This window comes from Aedes aegypti, chromosome 2, assembly GCF_002204515.2.
Source record: "Aedes aegypti strain LVP_AGWG chromosome 2, AaegL5.0 Primary Assembly, whole genome shotgun sequence".
Classification (NCBI taxonomy): Eukaryota; Metazoa; Arthropoda; class Insecta; order Diptera; family Culicidae; genus Aedes; species Aedes aegypti.
In genome coordinates, this window is record NC_035108.1 from 278,840,377 (window position 1) to 278,856,871 (window position 16,495).

The following is a 16,495-nucleotide window of genomic DNA, read 5'->3' on the forward strand; positions in this document are numbered from 1 at the left end:
TTCAGCAAGTCACAATTTTGCACTACTGGTCGCCAAAATTATGCAAAACATTGATTCCATTGATGGTTAATGGTTAATCAATTTTTTTTGTGATCCATTAAGTATGCAAAATATGACTTCAACTTTAGATTGCGATACCATTTAATTTTAGTTGCACGCTAAAATTAGGATTAACTTGACTTTTTCAATAAGTTTGCGGTCTCCATACACAAATATTCGTTTATCTTTTATTGCAAAATACAATACTTTTATGAAACATCAAAACATAAATTTTGAGCATTAAAAACTTCATGAACTTTGTTGATAAGAATTGTTCAACACAACAAGTTTGAATCCTGTGGTAAATTAAGTTAGTAAATCACCATACAAGCTGGTCAACTTGTTTATGGATTTTGGATTTTTTGGCTTGCAAGTGGTTTTAAAGATTTGGAATAGACTTTCTTTTTCTTCTTTGTAAATTGATGGAATTAATTAATGCAATGAATTAATGGTCCCTGTTGAGCACAATAATCTCAAAAATGTAAACGTTGCGTTAGCACAATTGAAAGACTTTTTTCATATTTTGGCACGTCCTTTCGGAGTAAAGTTTGGTTTGGTTCGTTTTGTTAATTTTCTAATAATTTGATTAAATTGCCAATCAGTTATTTGTTATTCAGTTCTGAACGAAAATAAAAGGAAATAAAAAAAAACCCAAGAAATCTCTGAAGTTATTTTCTGAATTCTATGGAATAAGAAAAATATCCTTCCTTGAGAATCTTTGAAAAAATCCCTGGAGTATTTTCAGAGGGTATGTTAGCCAAACATAAATCTGAAAATCAATCCTTGTGAATTTTTTTAAGGAATCGCTCAAACTCCTGAAGAAATCTTCGAATTATTACTGAAGGAAACTTTAAGCAAACACCTGAATTCAATTTTCTGGAAATCATTATATACAGGCGGTAATATTAGACATCACGTCACGAGAAATCCCCACATACATTTATAGAAAGATCGTCTGAGAGATAACTGGTTGATTTCTCTGAGACGTCCTTACTTAAACGAGGTTGCTGATCAGTCTCTTTTTGATCACGTTTTTCAGGCATGAGGTATCTAAGTCCATAACTTTAGATTCTTAGTTGCTACCAACCCGGTTGACTAATCACATGTCAATTGCGGGGCACATCCCAATTTTAAAGGGCCCCCATATTTGACTCCCCACCGGACCCCGAAAATCCTAGCTACATCAGTGATTTTGTGTGCTCATATAGATACTATACATTTTATAATTTATTCGCTTCTCAACATGGGACAGTTTCCGAAGAAAGTATGGGCCAGAAATCAAAATTTCGCGACAAAAGTCCAAAAACTTTTTTTCAACAGAATGAATTATTGAAATGAAATTCTCATTATTGAGAACATGTGTTATTGTAAACCAACTGTCTTATTTGATTCAACACTTTTGCCAATCATGAGAAAATTATTGCAAAGCAAATGTGCAATAGGATTTAAAATTCCATTTCAAATATAATTTAGTTGAAATTGCACGAAAAAATTTAGATTAAACCGCTTTTGTCAACATGTTTGCAGTCTCCATACAAAACTTTTCGTTTCTATCATATGGAAAAAAAAACAATACTTTTCTAAATCACCATAAAATAACTTTAAAGCATTGAAAGTATTATGAACTTTGCTGGTAAGTGTTGTTATACACATGAAGTTTGAATTATATGGCAAATTAAGCAAAAAAAAATGCCATACAAGCTTGTAGAGTAAAGTGGGGCAAAAGTTCGCGTGGGGTAAGAGTTTCTTTTTAAGATTTCCAGCTCAATTCAAAACAAATCTTATAAATGTCATGGTGGTTCGAATGCTATTCAAGTAAGAGACTTTCAATCCAAATATCATAAAAATCGATTGAAATTTGGAAAAGTTATGGCTATTTGTTGTTTTTCGACGTGAATATTGAGCAATTCTCGCTGAAACCAGGCCGCCATCGGCACCCATCGTTAGAATTCCGATTTTATGTCACTGATCGCTAGTTTTCGATAAAACTTAAGGGTGGTCCTTTCGGTTTTCTCAAATTGCTGGACCCCTCGTACGCCAGCTAGCTAAACAGTTTGCAAAAAAGCCCATGTTTTGATAAATCTTGGGTATTTCTTCACGTGATATGTCTCATATTTCCCTTGGAACACATAGCAAACTTAGTGGCATCGTATAGAGAAAGAATATAGCTTTCATTTGAAGTAAAAAAACATTTGGTGGCCATTTTGAATTTGGCCGCCATCTTGGATTTTGTTAGAAAAGTCGGTTTTTCACCATTAGCGCACCGCTAGTTTTCAATTCTGAGATCACCATCAGAAAGCTGAGGAAAAATAGCGTAAGATAGGCTACAAAAACTAGGTGAGCAATGGTATTTACCCTATGAAATGAACGATTTTCTAAGCCATGTTCTACGATTTTGACGTATATGGCGATTGCAATCAATGCAAACATCATTTTTTGTACAACAATAAAACAAGTTTTCAATCGTTGGTTTAAGTACGATTGAAAAATTGTTTCTTTGTTGTACAAAAAATGATGTTTGCATTGATTGCACTCGCCGTATACGTTAAAATCGTAGAACATGACTTAGAAAATCGTTCATTTCATAGGGTGAATACCATTGCTCACCTAGTTTCTGTAGCCTATCTTACGCAATTTTTCCTCAGCTTTCTGATGGTGATCTCAGAATTGAAAACTAGCCGTGCGCTAATGGTGAAAAAACGATTTTTCTAACAAAATCCAAGATGGCGGCCAAATTCAAAATGGCCACCAAATGTTTTTTTACTTCAAATGAAAGCTATATTCTTTCTCTATACGATGCCACTAAGTTTGCTATGTGTTCCAAGGGAAATATGAGACATATCAAGTGAAGAAATACCCAAGATTTATCAAAAAATGGGCTTTGTTTTGCAAACTGTTTAGCTAGCTGGTGTACGAGGGGTCCACCAATTTGAGAAAACCGAAAGGACCACCCTTAAGTTTTAAGGAAAACTAGCGATCAGTGACATAAAATCGGAATTCTAACGATGGGTGCCGATGGCGGCCTGGTTTCAGCGAGAATTGCTCATTGTAATTTTTGGTCAAACTTTCGTTGCATGGAACCAATTGAAGATAAAATCTTTTTCAATATTTTATGTAAGGGCGTTTCTAGGCCAATCATAAGGTTGCTTTGAGGTGTATTAGTTTTTGCATAGATGCTTGAAAACAATTTTTGGCCCATAGTGGGGCAAAAGTTCGAATTAGCGGGGCAAAAGTTCGACCCATGTATAAAACCACGGAAAAATTTGCAAATTGCCCAAAATCCACATATTATCTTCAAATTCAGTTAAATTTGTCTGATCGTGTGAAAATTGTCACCAAAATTTTACATTTCCACATAGTTTTGTGAAAAACTGCTATTTTTGAGTATATTACAATTAATACGGTTTTGGGCATTTTTTTGATGAAAATTTAGTGTGTATTTTTCGTCAAACTTAAGTTTACGGTTGGTGTAAAGTATGCCTATCATAAACGTATCGATATTTTGTGTTTTAGCCAGCGAACTTTTGCCCCACACTAGATTCGAACTCTTGCCCCACCGGTGGGGCAAAAGTTCGAATAAGACAATTAATTTTGAAACTGTTATAACTAAAAATGGGTAAATATTTGGACACAAGTTTGTTCAGCAAGATTATAGCCAATATGTTGACGGTTCACTGTATGGTATTTGTTTTGTTTTAACTGCTATTGTTTTCCTGGAAACTTTGATTATACCACTAAGGTCGAACTTTTGCCCCACCTTACTCTATGCAAGTTGGCTGATATAGTCAAATTTTGCATTGTCAACACCCAATATTTCAAAAACTAGACGTGCTATCATATTTTTGATAACGACAATGGATTCAGTAACCCTTAATTGATAAATAGTGGTATTTTTCTGCATGAGACAAAAACGTGTTCTGCAATGTTATTGAGTAACCTTCTGCACAGTCCTCCTATACTACGTTGGAATATCAGAAAAATACAGTATAAGAGATGAAAAGAAAATAAAATTTAAAAGACAGCACCAAATGACCAGCACGAAGGCCACCAATGAAGAAAATAATATAACAAATTGTTTGAATCCTTTTAAGGCGAATTAGCCCGTCATTCGTTTTAGCAGCAATGATGACATTGCTGCGTGCAATATCAAAGTGATAAAACTCATTCTTGATAGTTTATATTGACTTGAAAAAGTATCACTGTACGCGCTAATATGCATAAAATATGCTGATACTTTTTCAGCTGTGTCAGTGCAAAACCAACTGATTTTCTTTAATTCGAAATCGTGAGATGAATAGGCAATAATCATCAACGCTGCGTACAAATTTTAATGACGGCCTACTTCGCCTTAAATTGCTGCCAGAAATATCGGTAACTTAAACGTAATGTTGTCGGAAGAATGTTAGTAGTTTAATCATATGAACTATTCAACTAAGCATGAGCATGGGCATGAGCATAGATGACCGTGCAATTCGTAGTTGCTACTCCGTGATTGACCACAACAATCTAAGTTGCACAGGGAATTAATGAATGGGGCTTGAGATTAACTAACCATTCTTCAATGTGCAAAAATCGAGATCTTAAGTATTAAAAGTCAACAACGGCGCCGGCCACGTCCTTACGGTCATGGAGGAAGGGATGGAATATTAGTTAGACAACCGTTAGTACAAGAGACCGAGTATACCTCTGCATCTCCACAGTTTTCATGGAAATGATATTGGGTTAGTGGGATAAAGTAAAATAATTCAATCATCGCATTGTACGCCGAACAAGTGTTCATCACTCGCCCACGCAGGAGCAAGCGACGCGATCAATAGATCATACACTACTAACGATCCGCGGTGCTTTTTCATTTCACTACGCGAACAACGCGCGACATGTTTGATCCTGCCATCATCGCCCGCCCCCCGCAGGAGCAAGCGTCAAAGTCGAAGGATCAAACACAACTCTTTAAACATATAAACTATTCAACTGTGCACAAACGAATCATCTTATTTCGTTGGAAGCAAATTTAAATTAGGAATCCCTCTTGATTTATTTCAATTAAAAATCAATCATATACGAGATCTGGACAAAAATTCGTGATTTTCGTATAAGAATTTCCTGCATGTAATGATACAATGGAGTCCATTAGCAAACCAGATGCTCTGATGTTTTATCACATCAAGTGAGGCTTCCATTACAGGTAAAATATTTCTGTCCACAGTGTTTTGTAGTGAATTTGATTGAATCGCTTCAAACAATGTGAAATTGTCACCTTTTGAAACAGCATAGCATCTACAAATATGTAATTCATAATAAATTGTTCAATTTTGGACACTGCCCTTATGGATGCCTTTTGGACCTATGGCTTTGCCGTAGGTACTATAGTGTGAAAAAAAATGCATTTTTAAATGTTAATAGTGAAAATGATGAATTAAATGTTAATGTACTGTGAAAAGCCAATAAATTTATTTTATAAACACGTTATATGTTTAGGTTAAGTTAGGTTAAATATATTAATTTTTTGTTTCTCTTTAAGCAGGTGAAATCAACTCACCTGTAAAAAAAACTGAACAGTTACGGCAAATGAAATGTAATATGTTGTTAACAAAATGTTAATTAAATCTTAAATTTGTTTTACCAAATTAGGATGATAGTGTTGTCTAATAACACAGAACACCTAGATATAAGAAATGAATGTAATGTTTGAAATGATACTAATAAAGAAATTTAAAAAAAAAAAGAGATCTTCTATTGCCACGATTAATGCGTTATATATATTTAATAAACTGTTTTCAATGCATTCCAAACAACTATGACTTTATGATTACATTTTCCAGGCTTTCAGCAACTTTATAGTGTACCTTTAAGATAGTTTGAAATGTATGAACCACATTTTTGAAAATTTGCAATGTATTTTGTAATGCAAAATACAGTAATGTTCTGATTTTGTCAGTCCCATGTTGCATTTAGGGTTGACAAAATCTGGAAAAATCTGAAATCGGGACAAAATTTCGACTGCTTTTTATTTTTATTCTCGCCTATAGACTTTGTTCAATGTTTTTGTTAATGCTTACAGCTTTTTTTTTTTTTTTGTTTGAACCGTAATCATATACCGTAAACCGGGGGCAAATTGATCACAATTTCACAACTTTCAGAATTCAATTATTGTCAAATAAATTTCGACAAAACCAGTACTCCATGGATATCTATCAGTTTATGAAATTGATTTTTCATGAAATAATATTTAACACATCATAAACATAGTTTTAATATCAAAAAATTTAAATGACACATTGGGGATTCACAATGCAGATTTTAGAATTAAAAATATACCTGTCTACTAAATTTGGGTCTCCTGAATCTAAAAATGATGTCAAAATTCTTTTAACTCGAGTATTTGATCAGTTTATTGCAAAATTAAACTTTGAAAATCTGCCCAATACGCCTAAATGTAGGCAATTTCCCTTGAAATTAGCACATTATTCGAGATTAAACGGTCTTATGAGCAAAAAACTATATTTGCTATGCTGTATGATATCAAAAATAGGTTCAGTAGTTCATACTTAAGCTTACACGTAATTTTAAACACTCAAAATTAACATTGCACCAGTGAATTGTTTGGCACAGACATTTCCGACTGTATTGCTTACACCTTCAAAAACTGTGAATATTTCTATGCAAAGCTGACCCTAATAAAAATGAACTAGTTCAAAATCTCAAAATGTCTGTTGTGCCAATGAAACCTACAGCATCCTTAAAAGGAAATGTTTTTGGGTACCGACCTGATCAAAATCACCCCAGTGATCAAGTTGCCCCCAGATCACGGTACTACGTTCTGTGACAACTGCGATACAAAGTGAATTCATGCTTTAGATGATCGTATAGACGAGGCCAATGTCATACCTGACTAAAAAGTTATTGTTGTACCTAATATTTCCACATTAAAATAATGCATTTTTTGAAGGCTGACAAAATCTGGTCAAAAGGGTGCTAAAATCGGGGGTAGACAAAATCGGGTCATTACCGTATGAACGAATTTGAATGAATAATGCCCTAATTAACACGTTTTACTAATTATTTATAATCCACAAAAACATTCTCAATCCAAAAACGACTTTTTCCTGTTTCTTTAGTTTGTATTACTTTTAGGTTGTTATTTATTCATTTTGAAATTGTTTGGAATTTTGTCGCAAAATTTTGATTTCTGGCTCCATGGGTATTTCATTTGTATGCATCGTTAAATCGTCCCAAATATTTTTTCGAAAAAAAACTATCCATGTGGATCGATAGAGGAACAATCAGTGCATAAATGCAGACAAACACGTAATTTGTTTGTGTACGTCAAATAATATAAGAGAAGCAAGGTATCAGCGTAGTCTGCAGAAACATCGTATTTTTTTCTATTCCAAATTGCATAAGGACTGTGACCAACTAAACTTGGAAAACTCAAAGTCTTGTATATTTTTAAATAGATTTATTTCCATCCTCCAGATGTAAAAATAGTTTGAGAATATGTTCCAAAATTATTATGCCATTTGACTAGTCATCGTACGAACCTCTGCCATGAAGCTTCAAACATAGTTTTTTTTGAACATTTGCGGTAGGAATAATCAAATTTCTCTCGAACTTTCTCCAGATTTTTGATAATTTCCCCCTTGCCCAATCTATTCCAAAAATGTGGAAAATAAAGATATTCATGGTATAAGTACGAAATGTACGTTTTAACCTACCATAAATTTCGAATTATTTTCAACTGAAAAACTAGTCGCGATATCTTTTTTAAAAGACATCAACACATTAATGCTTCTAGTGGACGATTTCCCCTTTGAAGTACTAACATGCAACGCCCAGTGGCACCGTCGAAATATTTTCCTGACGAATAGTTTTCTGGACTGAAGCGGGAATCGAACCCACACTCCTTGACCCGATGAGGCCAAAAACCTAGGGACACTAACCACACGGTCACAGCCCACAAATATCTATTCAAAATAACAAGCATTCAGTCCCTCAACTAGGGTTGTCATGTCTATTACGGCTTAAGCCAACCGACGGTGTTTGGAAAATACGTGAAGGTCGTAGACATAAAAGTCAATTTGGACAGATTGAGATGTAAAATTGAATAGAATAATAGAATCGTTCTGGTGAGCTTCGATCCCACGACTTCCAATACGCTAGACTGGGCGCGTTAACCAACTTCGCCACAGAACGGGTAACGATTCTGCAGCGCAATCGGCCAACCTGAAGCCAAAGTCTCCTTTGCTAATAACTTCTCCAAAATAAATAAATCCGCAATGTTTATTGCATACGGTGATACTTTACTTTACAACACAGAAAAATGAAGTTTTCAAAGTTTCCTATAATAATGCAAAGAGAGCAAGGATGCAGAAAACTCGATCATTATGAGTAAGCGTATGTTTATGTCGAATTATCGGAATTCGCCAAATTTGATAAGGTGTTTTATTTATAACACATTGAATTCTCATCAAAAGAAAAACTCTTTTTGTTGAATTGCACCCCCACACTGTGTTTCTTGGTATTCTTCTTCTTTGTGGCGTTACGTCCCAACTGGGACAAAGCCTGCTTCTCAGATTAGTGTTCTTATGAGCACTTCCACAGTTATTAACTGAGAGCTTTCTTTGCCGATTGACCATTTTTGCATGTGTATATCGTGTGGCAGGTACGAAGATACTCTATGCCCTGGGAATCGAGAAAATTTCCTTTACGAAAAGATCCTCGACCAGCGGGATTCGAACCCACGACCCTCAGCATGGTCATGCTGAATAGCTGCGCGTTTACCGCTACGGCTATCTGGGCCCCTTCTTGGTATATTACAGCGCATTTTTTATGCAAAAACTTTTGTGCTCAATCCACCTAGCAGTGAAATTGAAAAACTATTATTTGTAACATTTAGATAGACATATGGTGTCTCCGACAAAGTTGTAGAAAGTTAAAGTAAATGAATTATTGATCGAATTCGTTTTAATAGGACTTAACCCATGTGAAGACGCTTATAGGCAATAGATGTTATCAACCTCCGAAATGGTACTTTCATGATTTGTAAGAGTTGTCTGCGCCATTTCGCGCCGAACCAGTAGTTATAGGGACCTCAACTACCGCTTGCGAAACGAGTAATTTGTAGAAAACACAAAAAATGTTCAAATCTTGGAACTTTACTTAACTCGATATTGAAGAAACCATCGTGTTAGGGAGCTATCGACATACAGAACACGTATTTGTCAATTTTTCAATTTTTCAGTTTTTCGACGAAGTACATTGAAAATAGTAAATACAGGTCCGACTCGATCATCCGGAGTATCGATTTTTTTTCACTCCAGATAATAGAATCACATAAATAAAAATTAAAATCTGCGATGAAAGAACTTAAATATTATCTTTTTTCGTAGTTTTATTTATATGATGCAGTGGCGTAGCCAGAAATTATTTGTAGGAACATTAGGAGTCTTGAGAAGAAAAATAATTTTTTGACCGGCATAGGTAGCGTCCATTTATTACGTGACGCTAAAATTGGAAATTACCCCCTCCTTCCACTCCGTAACGCTTTTTGTATGAAAAATTTAAAAATTTTGTTTGAGTCGTAACGCTTGAGCCTACTCCCCCCTCCCCCTAGAGAGTTACGTAATTTGTGGATGCCGCTATACACAAAAAAAAATCGAACCCCCCCCTTTTCTTACCTACGACCAAAACTGCTAAACCAATCATATTGTATATTGCAATACTGAATTATCCAAAAATTATGTATAAAAACTGATAAACAAGGGTATCAAAAATATATTCCGTATAATCGAGTCTAAAATTCCTTATAATCGAATCCCGGATAATCGAGTCACCGGATAATCGAGTCCGACCTGTAGTACATTTTTAGCACATTTATTAAAACGACACTCTTTGAATAGTCTCCAAAAATTGAAATTATTATCACCCTGAAAAGGCTTGTAAACCATTTGATTTTGGATGCAGTTAAATCTCCATGAGTCGATATTCTATGACTCGATATCGACACATGGAACCATACTAAAAATGAAATTTTATGGTTACTATGATGGTCCCTCGAAACAGCATGCCAAAGGATTTTTGTTCAATGACTGGATATTTCCATGAGTCGATGGTCCCATGGAGGTTTGAAAATTTTATTTAAAAATATCGAGTTAGAGAGGTGAGCTTGCATAGGAAATTGAACAGAAGGCATTGAGTTAGAGAGTTATCGACTTACAGAGGGATCAAAGTAAGCTAGATTGAAGGGACCTCGCATTCTATCGAGTTAATTTCCCCTAACAGAATATCGAGTAAGGGAGAGTTGACTGTATCCCAAAAAGTAAGAGATACGAAAATTGTGTCGTCGACAAAGTTGATTCGAATTGCCAATTCATATGTCTATCTAAATGTTATGAAACAAGAGTTTTTCTATCTCACTGCTAAGTAAATTTATCACGAAACATTGAACATCATAAAATAAGCTTTAATATAACTACCAAGATACTTTTCCGAACAAACTATATCGCTAAAATCAATTGTTTGGGCACTTTTCAAAAGGCGCAAGAAATCGACAAAATCCAACATAGAACATTTCGCATTTTTTTCATAGATTATAAGTAGGGGCAATCGGAATTTGAAGCAACATGTTTAAAATCTCGCGGTAGACTACAGCGATAAAACGAACATTTTGCGGCTTTGTCACGTTCTCATACTGTTTGCCAACTTCAACACAAAAATGAATATTTTCAGTCAAAATGTTCCTTCAAATGTGTACATTTTGCGTTATTAAGCTAATTATTATAGTTTTAATTTTGCGAATAAAAATGACTAATGTATTGCCAGAATGGCTATCTGAAACGAAACAAGCAAGCCAGAACGTTATCTCTAAACGATACGAAAACGCTCGGTAGAACTTCGACTTGAAATAAAAAAAAAAAAAAAAAAAAACAATTTTCATAATACAAAACCTGGAGTTAACTATGATTTTCATATAAATTCTACTAATTTCGCGGCATTCCCCGAATTTCGCGGAATTCTCGACTTCCGCGAAATCGCGAGCTTCCATTGCCCTTAGTTATGATTATAAGTCATACTAGCGCAAAGTTGGATACCCACTTTCAATGATTTAAAACCAGACTGCACCGAAAAATGCATTGTTTTTTTCATAAAATAAGGTCATTTCTGAATAATGCTCAGTAAGTTTGAACTAGAATGAAATGTTATATCAGTTCTGAACTAAGAGATTCTCACAGGTAAGCAGCATTCGTGAGGACGTGATATTTTTTGTTCATCAGCGCATGTGAAAAAGAAAACAAATAACCTTCTCAAGTAGAACGTAAAACAAACTGGGATGGCCTTTCTTTACAAAACACAAATCGTTAATTACCTTCGCAGGACAATAACTTGCCGGCGCTACCCATCACTGGTAAGAAGGCAGGACGCTCAAATAAAAAAACATCTACCTAAATAGATTCATACATACAGGAGCGATGGGTACGATCTCATCAGGTAATCACAACGGCTATCCTCAGACGCATAAATAGATTTCGATAGACGTATTTCCCCAGTATTTTATCAATGACAGTAAAGGGAAAAACCCACGTCGTATCGATTCATCCGTACAACTGGTGATTTATGCTCAGTCACAATCTATCAGGAAAGGAGGAGCAAACAGTGCAAAAAATGGCCCAGAAACCGTACGTCGTAATCACCGAACAACCGCAGTCGAAAGCTTTGCGGTTTCGCTACGAATGCGAAGGACGATCAGCTGGCTCGATTCCAGGAGTGAGCAGCACCGCAGACCACAAGACATTTCCCACAATCGAAGTTCGCGGCTATACCGGCCGTGTGGTGGTTGTTGTTTCGTGCGTCACCAAGGATCCACCCTATCGACCTCATCCACACAATCTGGTGGGCAAGGATGGCTGCAAGAAAGGGGTTTGTACGGTGGAAATCAACAAAAGCGTCATGAGTTATACGTTCTGTAGTTTGGGAATTCAGTGTGTGAAGAAAAAGGACATTAAAGATGCGCTTCGACTGCGTGAAGAGATTCGAGTGGATCCGTTCAAGACGGGTTATGGCCACGGGAGGCAACCGGCTTCGATCGACCTCAACGCCGTCAGACTATGTTTCCAAGCATTTCTGGAAGGACCGCAGCAGGGACATTTTACGAATCCACTAGTGCCAGTTGTTTCCGACATAATCTACGACAAGAAAGCCATGTCTGAGTTGGTGATATGCAAACTAAGTCACGTAGCGGCACCGATGTCAGGAGGAAAAGAAGTCATTTTACTGTGTGAAAAAGTGGCAAAAGAGGATATAGCAGTGCGTTTCTATGAAGAACACCAAGGTAAAATTGTATGGGAAGATCAAGGCGAATTCCAGCATTCAAACGTCCACAAACAAGTAGCCATCAGTTTCCGAACACCACGATATCGATCGCTGGATGTTGACTTCCCCGTGATGGTTCACATTCAGCTGCAGAGACCATCAGATGGAGCAACCAGTGAGCCCGTACCATTCGAATTGATTCCAGTAGATGGGGACAACTTTTGCAAGAAGCGGAAACGGTCCCAGTTCAACAGTTTCGAGTTGACCGAACAGAACACACGTAAGGATATGCAACATGCTGCATCGATGGAGCCAAAAGAAAGGATGATAAAGATAGAACCTATGGATTCCCATTTCCAGCAGCAGTATACCGCTCAAAACGCATATCGCAATCCTACAGAGTCACCGGATGGTAACATGACACCGATGACTGCCGCTTCGCCGTACGAAGGAGCTATCGGTTATCAAGCTGGTAATGAATATTACGTCGTGAATCATCGATATCAAAGCAACTACAACAATTTTTCCGTTGGTGGACCCTCGAATGGCTACCAGCAATACCACTACCAACAAACAGGAGTACACTACGGCATGAACAACCTAGCCGGAGCAAGCCTACCTGTGAATGGCCAACAAGGTTTCAATCTGCAGCAGCAACAGTCACAGATGCCCGACAATCTCGATTGCCTGCTAGATATGGAACTGGCAAAGGGGTTCCCGATGAACTCGTCGGAAATCAAAACCATGATCGGACAGATCGAGCCACAGCGCATGCAGCAGGAAGAGGAAAATTTGTCCAATAGCTTCACCAAACTGACAACCAACACCACTGTCAACAACATGAACAAGTAGAGATGGATGGTATTTTCAAACATAGGATTAGATGAATGCACGTGTCCTGGTTGCTTGCGGGATAAAGTCATACTATATGTGATATACTGTTAAGGTGATTGTTTTAAGCAAAAGCTGTACTCTTCCTTTATTTATTTAATAAATTGGTCAAATCAAAAGGTTCATAAGTTTTTCAATAAGTTGAGAATTCTACCATAACAGGTCTCCCTCGTCTTTTTTAAGACTAACTTAATTTCTGACTCAGTTAAATTTCAAAGCAAGCATCAGGTTTCTCCAATGTTTTCAAAATTAATTTGAGTAGGCCATCAACTTGTAGAGAGTTCGAAAAATTCAGTTATGTTTTTCCTACCATATTTATTTGGAATGAGAGCAGGTATGTTTACATGTTTATAGCCTATGAGTATTGTACTACAACAATGCCTCCTATTGATAAACACTTTCTCCATAACGATTTACTAAAACTTTACAGTTTTAAATCAAGGGGCCTAACCTCAAAAACTGTAGCTAATGATATATTACCTAATCTACAGCTTCATCAAACTATGAGAAAAAAAAACCCGATTGAGATTAAAATTTTAAACTTGTAACCCTCTGATCCAAGCAATTGTAACGTAAAACTCTGAATGGATATAAACGAAAAAAAAAATTGAACCCGATGCCGTTACGAGTGCACTCTTCTGGTGTGAAATGTCACTAAATAACTCAACAGAATTAGTTCAGTTGGTAGAATATTCGACTAGTGAACAAGATCGTGGAATCCAAAGATTTTCGCAACCGAAAACAATGACTTGTTTTCGACGGAGTGTCGTATACGGGGGATATCTTCAGGGGGCTCTCGCAAACGCAACGTAATTAAACGTCTTTTAAATTAAACGGGTGGAACGTCTATTTCCAAGTCATTGATTGCAGCAGTTAGAAAGGTATTAATAATGCATTATATAGGCGTAGCAAGACATTCAAAGCACATGATTTGCGTACAGCTCAGATGATCCCAAACTTTTGCACGATACGCATCATACTGAAGGGTGAACCCAAACTTTTGCACGATGACTTGAATGACTGTCTGAATCTGAATAGTTTTCAGATTTTTCCGTCAAAATTTCGTGAGCGCTCTTCAGTGAATATAAGATTACGATTCTAATGACACATTGATTTATAATTTCGGTCGATCTTATGGTGAGGAAATTTGCCATGTTTTTTCAGTGTGTTTTTTGAAAAATGTCATAACTTTAAGTAAAAATTTAGTATGCAAAATTCTTAAACTGTTTAAAAAAATACCTACGAAAAACAGCTCGTGGAGTTGAACTGTTTATTAACACTCCTCCCGTGATGAAATATCAGTTGTACCTTAAATTTCAACCATTCATATCTCTACAACAGTTCAAGCGATTTTCAACATTATTTCACGTATCTCATGTCCATATTCCATAGCATGGTACGGTAGGAAAAAATGTTTCTAGGGGTGTTCAAATTTCCCCTAGAGCAATTAAGCCAATATATTTTTTTCGCACAAAGAAGCGACATGAGAATCGTGTCAAATTTTATAGCAAATGTTACAATTTAAGTTATTTCAAACCTGAATGTCCCTAGATAACTGGACAAATATTGCATGTGAAGCAAAAAAATATTTCGAGCATCCCTAACGAAGTAGATTTGTGTAGATCTCTTCATGATTGGGTTGTGCAGTACCAGTGCGTATATTTGAGTAGAAAGATAAATGTTGTATTACCCTCAAAACTTCTTTTACTTAAGAAAAAAAACTCAAAAAATAGATTTGAAACCTGATTGCCAGTAAAAAAAAATCCAAAGTAGCTACATATAAGCAACTTAGTTGAAGAAGTTCCGTGGACATGTTTGGAATAAAATAAAAAAAAAATTACACTCAAAATTTTACACAAATATATTTCAAATAGTTAATTTTTTTTTTATAAAAAAAACATTGAACATGTTTGAGTCTACTCAGTAATTACTGAAAAACCCCAAGATTTGTTTAAACATGTTTTAACCTTTTGTCTGTCGATCGAAATTAATTACTATGACATATAACTTTCTCGACATTATAACATTATATTGATTGTAGAGGTCAATTTAACATACTAAAGCAATAATAGATTTAAAAACACACCATTCAAATTTTATTTAACTTGCTTGAAAATCGATATTAAGAGCAATCTCTAAGACGCCCGTGAGCATAAGCAGTAATTTTATTTTACACTCAAAATTTCAATCTCAACTTAAAATCTAAGCAACATTATTCTTATTCAAGCCTGTTTGCCTGTGAATCAAAACACAAAGTGATGTCATGTGTTTTTTACTGAATACATATTTTACAAATCATCGCATTTAATTTAGGTTTACAGAAAATAGACAGTTTTACCAGCAAGATTTTCGTATTTTTTTAGTAAAAAAATTGAGTTTAGTTAAAATGTTTGATGTCTACGCAAATATGTTTAATGAATTTCAACAAGCAAATTTATGTAGAAAAATAACATGTCATCTTTATAAACATACAAAGGTATCGACTGTGATAATTATATTTTGAATTTGTTTATCGGCATATCGGTCTATTTTGCTCGAAGTAAGAGGGAGCATGGAGAAGAAAGCAATGAATACTAGATGGATAGGTACCGTAAGGGAACGGCGAGAGAAATTGGATTAGATGTTGAAGAGGGCATACCATATTGTAAGTTTAGCACCTTATCGGACGCGACGATTTGTAATCGTCGCCGGCGAAACCGTCGCCAAAATCGTCGCTATCCAACCAGCCGCTGCGAATTTGACGTTTCACCAGTCTTACCAACACAACGGAAAATCACCTCCTTTGATTTGTTTGCTGGCGACGATTTTGTCGGTCTGTTTGAAAGTTGGCGGCGCGTTTTGTTGTCCGTGCAACAGACAATATCAAACAGTATTACTTGAAACGTCCTTCCTTCTGGCTTCCCTATGGGAACGGCTTGGGTGTGTTTTAAAAATGACACTACCCTTACGGTAACGAAACGAAACGAAAAATATGCATTTTTAAAGCTACCCCTGACGTGGAGTAACATGCAACAAACAGTGCTACCTAAAGTACACTATTGAAAACTTATTCGGTATCGTGTTATTATGATTATATATTTTCTTTTCTGCAGTAAAAGCATGACAATAATCAGAAACAGGATACTCTTCTCTTAGAAAACTAATTATTATTGATTGAATTATGAGTATTAAACCAACTCGATTTAAAACATTATTGGCATTGCATAGGATGTCCACACGGGAAAATTCTAGCATATCATAAGTCTTGACAGTAATT

At 35.8% G+C, this 16,495-nt stretch overlaps 2 protein-coding genes across 2 annotated transcripts in view; one reads left to right on the top strand and one right to left on the bottom strand.

Moving 5' to 3' along the window:
* LOC5574311 (protein gustavus) overlaps positions 1–16,495 on the bottom strand; it is a 756,279-nt gene that overhangs the window by 530,908 nt on the left and 208,876 nt on the right. The window lies entirely within an intron of this gene.
* On the top strand, positions 11,083–13,362 carry LOC5568518 (embryonic polarity protein dorsal). Its single transcript, XM_001652289.2, has one exon. The coding sequence runs from the start codon at positions 11,653–11,655 to the stop codon at positions 13,198–13,200; it is 1,548 nt and encodes a 515-aa protein (XP_001652339.1). The 5' UTR covers positions 11,083–11,652; the 3' UTR covers positions 13,201–13,362.

Excerpts from the sequence above, each read along its gene's own strand:
- LOC5568518 (XM_001652289.2), top strand. The coding sequence starts at position 11,653 with ATGCTCAGTCACAATCTATCAGGAAAGGAGGAGCAAACAGTGCAAAAA.